The sequence below is a fragment of the Trachypithecus francoisi genome, unplaced genomic scaffold (assembly GCF_009764315.1).
Source record: "Trachypithecus francoisi isolate TF-2019V2 unplaced genomic scaffold, Tfra_2.0 Contig01440, whole genome shotgun sequence".
Classification (NCBI taxonomy): Eukaryota; Metazoa; Chordata; class Mammalia; order Primates; family Cercopithecidae; genus Trachypithecus; species Trachypithecus francoisi.
Window position 1 is genome coordinate 25925764 of NW_022681431.1, and position 6910 is coordinate 25932673.

Here is a 6910-nt window from a genome sequence, read left to right on the forward strand (position 1 = left end):
CTAGGTTATCCTTCCAGCTTCCATTAGTTGTTATTCATCCAATCCATTCATCTATCAATATCCCAATCAAGTCCTACCTCCTCATGAGATGCTCCCCATCTCTTCCGGCCCACTTTGAGGTATTTCTTTTCTAAATTCCTGGCACATTTTCTGTTTATACATTCTGACTTCTATCACATTCAGCCTTAAAATGCTACTTAAGTGTTTTATGTGACTAAGGCTTATCTCCCAACTAGACTGTAAGTGTCTGGAGAAAACAGGCTGGTTCATACCTGTTTTTGTACTTCCTTTCATGGCCAGCTCAGGGCCTTAATGTAGTAGGTGTTCAATAAATATAAGATGGCCAATGAAGGTAGATATACCCTTCCCCTCCGGGCCTTTCTTTCTCTCTCTCTGTCTCTCTCTCTCTTTCTCGGTACTGAGGCCAGACCATTGCTTCATAAATAAGTGAAGAAAGTGCTTTGTAAATAAATGAATTGTAGCAATGAATAATCAGCACAAGATTTTTGCAAAGACTAAAGTTTTATTCCAATCAGAGTTTTTTTTCCTTTGGAAGACATATCTCTGAGCCCTCTGTGAGGAGGACAGCCTCATTGATGCCCTCAGTGATGTAATTTATGTTGTTGGCATTGATGCAGCTGAAGTTAATCCGACTGTTCTTGGGGATGTAGATGTGCTTCTTCCTGACCAGGTATTCCACCTGCTGGGCTAAAATCACGACAAGGTCTCAGATCCTGAGACTGGCCATCTCCAATTCTCCTCTAGCCCAGGCTGGTTTCTTTTCTCATTTTCTACTGATTGATTGATTGATTGAGATGGAGTTTTGATCTTGTTGCCCAGGCTGGAGTGCAATGGCGCAGTGTCGGCTCACTGCAACTTTCGCCTCCCAGGTTCAAGTGATTCTCCTGCCTCAGCCTCCCAAGTAGCTAGGATTACGGGATGCACCACCATGCCCAGCTACTTTTTGTTTTTTGTTCTTTTAGTAGAGACAGGGTTTCACCGTGTTGGCTAGCCTGTTCTCGAACTCCTGACCTCAGGGGATCCACCCACCTCGGCCTCCCAAAGTGTTGAGATTACAGGCATGAGCCACTGCACCAGGCACCCAGGCTGGTTTATGAAGGATAGGGAGTGTCGGTACTTCTGGGGGTCCAGAGGTGTCTTTAAAGCAGCCCATTTTCCAGAGGACAGAATCAAAATCTGGAGTGAAGCTAGGAACTGGTCACCTAGTCCGTGCAGTTTAATGCTCAAATACAGGCCAAAGGCCAGAAAGGGGGACACCCGCCCCCAGACCCTTACAGTTGAGTCCAAGATAGCCATGGGTCCCACTCTGCTCAGTGATGTGACCCCAGGACCCAGGGGTTCCCAGGAGCCGGAGTTTCTCCTTCACTTTTTCCTTGGTTAGCATGATGTTCTCTACAGCTTCTTTTAGACTCTGCTTCCTACCAAGGAAGGACAATGAGAAAGGAGGGCGTGAGGACCCCCTTGCCCTCAAACCTCCCTCATTGCCAGTCCACTCTTTTTACCTTCAAAGGTCCCCAACAGAGTGCCTGAGGCTCTGGGATGATTATGAGTGGGAGGGAGATTTGATCCCTTATTAATTTAAGCAAGCCAAGGAGGCTCCCAGGCAGATTTTGCCAGAGTTGCAAGACCCTGATGCTATCTAATCCTCCGAGCAACCTGTAAGAGTTCAGATAACATTGGCCCGGGTGCAAAACAAATGTCCTATCACTCTGTCCCCTAAGGCAACCCTTGGTATAGGCACCGCCATTGGTATACATCAGGTCCTCAGTAAATGTTGACAAATGAATGGAGTAAAAAGGTCACATGGGCAGGAGAGAAGCACCCTGCTGAATCCTGTGGATCAGTAGGTCTGCAGGCGCCCAGGGCCTCTCCCATCCCTTCCTGCCCTCACCCTTACCATTCTGCCAGCAGAGCAGGGTTGCAGAGGATGGAGGTGATGATGCGTGCACCTGTGTTGGGAGGATTTAGCCACAGGGCCTCGGCTAATCCCTTCAGCTGGGAGAGGACACCCAGCAGCTGCTGGTTGTTGACTGCCACCACCACTAGGATCCCCACTCCTTCATCTGCAGTGTTGGGAAGACAGCCTCAGCCTCAGCCCCTTCCTCCACTCCTAAGGCCTTCACCTAGATCTCAATCTCCAACCTCGCAGAAAAAAGGGTTGAGCCACCCTCATCGCAGCCCAGCCAGGGTGGTACTCAGGCTCCGAGAAGTTGCCAGAGGCTCTCCTTCCAGCAAAAGTACCCATAAGTCAGAGTCTTAAAGGAGGAAGGAACTTGAAAAATCACTAAATTCTACTCTTCTGTTTTTTCCTTTCCTTTTTCTCTTTTAAGGGACTATCTCTCTGTCTGTCACCCAGGCTAGAGTGCAATGGTGGAATCATAGCTCACTGCAACTTCAACCTCCTGGGCTTAAGCAGTCCTCCTGTCTCAGCCCCCCGGGTAGCTAGGACTACCAGTATGTACCACTATGCCCAACTGATTTAATTGTTTGTAGAGACAGGGTCTCGGTGTATTGCCCAGGCTGGTCTTGAATTCCTGGCTTCAAGTGATCACCTAACCTCGACCTCCCAAAGGAGGGATTGGGAGTGTCAACTGGGATTACAAGTGTCACCCACCATGCCAGCCCCACCTTCTCATCTTATAGTTGAGGAAACAGAGGCCTGAGGGGGTGAAATGATCTAAGTCAAGTTGGGTTGGGTGGCTAGATTGAGTAACAGAACAAAATTCTAGCTCAGTGCTCCCCACTTCTGCCTCTATAGTGCTCTCCCTGGAGTCCTTGGCTCCCGCGGCCCCACTTCAGCAATAGACCCTCCCTTCTTCTGCCTGTACCGTACCATAAATGCCAAAATTCTTGGACAGAGACTGGCTGCAGAAGAACTCAAAGCCTTGAGACACAAAGTATTGTAAGATTCTAGTATCTTCTTCCAAGTCACCGGTGTATAAACCTTGACAGGGAATATCAAAAAATGGGAATATCTGCTTGCTCTGTAGGAGAAAGGAGAACAAAAAAAGAACGAGACGGATGGAGGAGAGAGCAGAGAGTCAAAGACAGGAAGGCTGGGCGGGAGATTGGGTTTACCTTTATCATGGACACCAACTTTGCCCACCCACTTGGTGTCAACTTGCAGTCGATAATGTTCCCAATCACAAGGACACAGCCATGTGGGATCTGCTGCAAGTACAGACAGTCTCATCAGGCTTCACCTTTACCCAGGAGTGGTGGCCCCAGGGCATTTGGGGGTGAAGTCCTCCTCCATGTTAGTTACCATTGAAGGGCCAGGCAAATTCAAACCTGGAAAAGGTCTTGGATGACTTAAGAGGTGTGGGGAGGAGAGGAACATTAGGCTGTAAGTCAGCTCTGGGGAGGAGTTTGTGAGCAGGGGCCCTCTACCTCCACCACATTGAGGAATATGTCGGGGTCCACGCATAGCTTCTTGGGGTCCCAGATGGAGTATTCACAAACTGTAAAGCCCATGTCCTGGAAGACGAGTCCATGCAGTTCTGTGGGAACACAAACCCCCCCCCCCCACTAACTGGTACATGGGAAACAGAAAGACGGAGGAAGAGGTACTGGAGTGTGGGGCTGAGAGTCACTGGCTGAAGGTGGGACATTAACAGGAAAAGGACATAAATAGCTTGGCTTGTCCGCCATTTTGCTCATGATAGAGAATGAAGGATAACAGTGAAGATGGCAAATGGGATGAGGATTAGGAACAGGGGATGGGGATTTGCTATCGCCCTCATCTTGGGTAAGACTAACCTTTTTGAGAAGAGATGATGTAAACTATACGAGCATCCTTATGCCAAGCTCTGAGAAACTGGACCCCAAGCTGGAAGGCACCACTGTCACCAACAGTATGTACACCCCCTACCTGCCATCAAGAAATAGACAGAAATAGGCCTGGCGCAGTGGCTCACACCTGTAATTCCAGCACTTTGGGAGGCCAAGGTGGGTGGATCACTTGAGGTCAGGAATTTGAGACCAGCCTGGCCAACATGGTGAAACCTGGTCTCTACTAAAAATACAAAAATTAGCCAGATGCGGTGGCACGCACCTGTAATCCCAGCTACTCAAGAGGCTGAGGCAGGAGAATCACTTGAACCTGGGAGGCGGAGGTTGCAGTGAGCGGAGATCAGGCCACTGCACTCCAGTCTGGGTGACAGAGTGAGACTCCATCTCAAAAAAATAATAAGTAAATGAACATTAAAAAATGAAAAGAAATAGAAATAACACTAAAACAGTAATGGAGGCCAGGCGCGGTGGCTCATGCCTGTAATCCCAGCACTTTGGGAGGACAAGGTAGGTGAATCCCCTGAGGCCAGGAGTTTGAGACTAGCCTGGCCAACATGGGGAAACCCTGTCTCTACAAAAAATACAAAAACTAGCCAGGCGTGGTGGCACACGCCTGTGATTCCAGCTTCGCAGGAGGATGCAGCACGAGAATTGCTTGAACCCGGGAGGTGGAGGTTGCGGTGAGCCAAGATGGCACCACTGCACTCTAGCCTGGGTGAGAGAGTGAGACTCTGTCTCAAAATATATATATATATAAAACACATTAAAAAATAAAACAGTAACGGGAATACTAACACCACCTCCAATTCAGATCATTTGTATCTCGAAAGAGCTTTCAAATCAGCAGTGTGAGGAGGGAATACCTGGACTAGGATTCCGATCCTGACTCTATGGCTAAAACTGTGGACTCTCTGAGCCTCAGGTATCTCCTTTATCAATACCAGGGGGCCCTCCAAGGTCCCTTTCGGGTTTAAGGTTGAGCAGACCCAGAGCCCCCCTCTCTTTGTCAGGATGAGCCAGGGGAGGGCCCGCCTTCTCACCCTGTTCTCCACAATGGCTTGGCTGTGCTTTCCAAAGAGGAGTTCTAGAGAGGCCTGGATGAATGATTTCAGGCCCATGGTGGGCAAGTACTCATAATTCAGGGAGGGATCCTGTGAAATCTGTAGTCGGGTCTTCTGCACCACAAGAGAAACCCAGGGATGGCCTTCATTTGTCATGCAGACTGTGAGGAAAACCACAGAGGAAGCTCCAGATGCCTGGTTTGGGCCCCCGGGGCTGAGCTCTGCAGACAGCCCGCAAAAAAGTCTGTCCTGGACTCCGTGGGGCTGTGGAAAGGTGCCCGTGAAAATACAACTTTCCCTTTTCTTTTCTCCTTGATGAAAACAATATGCTGTTAGTGAATGTGTATCATTTTTGTCTTTTTAAAAAAGACAACTGAAACCTATGCCATTTTAAAGGTTAAAAATTATGCAAGCCCAGGATCGGTGGCTCAAGCCTATAATCCCAGCACTTCAGGAGGCTAAGGTGGGTGGATCACTTGAGTTCAGGAGTTCAGGACCAGCCTGGGCAACATGATGAAACCCTGTCTCTACAAAAACGTACAAAACAGCCAGACATGGTGGCCAGCGCCTGTAGTCCCAGCTACTCAGGAGGCTGAGGCAGGAGGATGGTTTGAGCCCAGGAGGCAAAGGGTGGCAGTGAGCTGAGATCTTGCCACTGCACTTCTGCCTGAGCCACAGAGTGAGGCCCTGTCTCCAAAAACAAATAAATAAATAAATAAAATAATAATAATATGCAAAATGAGAGTTATAGGTAGATGAAGCTAAATAAAGCTAACCCTGACTTTCACAGTGGGGAGCCCTAGTTGCATATCAGAAGGCTCAATTTGGAGAACCATTCTTGGTTCAAGAACAGGAAGAGAAAGAGAGAGAGAGGAGGTAAGAGGCTGAAGAAGCGTGGGATGGCCTTGCAGGCCCCCAAGCGTAGAGTTGTGGAAGAGGACATAGCTCTCACCAAATCCCTAGAAGCCCCCAGAGAAGGGCAGAGAGCATGGCATGACCTGGGACCTTATCTGCACTTTTCCCCACTGGGTAATTCTGTTAATAAGAAAAGATCTCTCCACCTGCAGAAGCTTGGGCTGCACCTCTCCCCCTGCAGCAGGGAACACTGTCCTCCTAGAGGCAGTTACCATCACTTAAGTCTTATACTTCAGAACTGCTAGGCATCTACCTCTATAGGCTAAGAACATCTTGTTTGGGCAATCATCTTGTTTGTAGGTCTTTAACAAGCTGCCCTCTAGCTTGTGAGCAAGGGGCACATCCATGAACACTGAAAGGGTGGGCATAACTGAGATGAAACTGGGGCCAAGACTATATGTCTCTGCTCCTGTGTTCCGTTTCTGCCCAGAAGTCTTCCTCCAAGGCTGGGCCGGGCAGTCCTGCCTCTTCCTGGAACCTTAGCAGCTCCAATGCAGAGGCACTGGACAACTGGTTGCCAGGACAACAGAACCTCATGATCTTTGTGGTGGCGATCCACAGGGGCCACGGGAACATTCCAGGGTACTTGAGGAGAACCCCCTGAGAGAGTGGGCAGGGCAGGATAACAATCTCCAGAATTCCCAAGCACGTTTCCCTCACTCAATGCCTTCTCTTCTCTAGCACCAAGTGGCTCAATCCAAAATAACAAGCCAACTGCTTCAACAACAGGGCAAGGATAATGGGAGATTACTTAACAGATATGATGTACATTATCGGGGTTATGGATACCCTAAAAGCCCTGACTTCACCACTATGTGATGTATACATCTAACAAAATTACACTTGTACTCCACACATTTACACAAATTAAAAAAAAAGACATAGGGCAAGGCAGGCAGCCAATAAGCGAGGCAGGGCTTCCCGTGCAGAAGTGAAAACCCCAGATCACACAGCAATGCAAGTCGAGGCGTTAATTTCCATTTCGCAAAATGCCCCAGATTTAAAAAGGAATAGAAAGCAAGAACTGTTTTCTTCCACGGTTGTTTTAATAAAGAATCCTATTATTAGAAGTAATATAATTGGCAGCTCACTAAGCTAGTCCCATTTCTCTCAGTTATCTA

The 6910-nt window shown here is 48.4% G+C and overlaps 1 protein-coding gene across 2 annotated transcripts; it reads right to left on the reverse strand.

Moving 5' to 3' along the window:
- Nucleotides 1-503: 503 nt before the first annotated feature.
- GOT1L1 (glutamic-oxaloacetic transaminase 1 like 1) lies at nucleotides 504-6267 on the reverse strand. Of its 2 annotated transcripts, none has more exons than XM_033225576.1 (9): nucleotides 6043-6267; nucleotides 4854-5035; nucleotides 3781-3892; nucleotides 3412-3521; nucleotides 3100-3192; nucleotides 2855-3005; nucleotides 1919-2084; nucleotides 1297-1439; nucleotides 504-708 (listed from the first exon to the last, which is right to left on the reverse strand). In XM_033225576.1, exons 1-9 carry the CDS (start codon nucleotides 6155-6157, stop codon nucleotides 533-535), a joined length of 1248 nt encoding a protein of 415 aa, XP_033081467.1. In that variant the 5' UTR covers nucleotides 6158-6267; the 3' UTR covers nucleotides 504-532. The 2 variants fall into 2 exon arrangements, with proteins under 2 accessions (XP_033081467.1, XP_033081476.1); XM_033225585.1 differs by having other exon boundaries at nucleotides 509-708; nucleotides 3100-3189.
- Between the last annotated feature and the right edge of the window lie 643 nt (nucleotides 6268-6910).

Excerpts from the sequence above, each read along its gene's own strand:
- GOT1L1 (XM_033225576.1), bottom strand. The coding sequence starts at position 6,157 with ATGCCCACCCTTTCAGTGTTCATGGATGTGCCCCTTGCTCACAAGCTA. Across the intron at positions 3,522-3,780 it reads CATCATCTCTTCTCAAAAAG|AACTGCATGGACTCGTCTTC; the intron begins GTTAGTCTTACC and ends GTGTTCCCACAG. Across the intron at positions 3,193-3,411 it reads TATTCCTCAATGTGGTGGAG|CAGATCCCACATGGCTGTGT; the intron begins GTAGAGGGCCCC and ends CTGTACTTGCAG.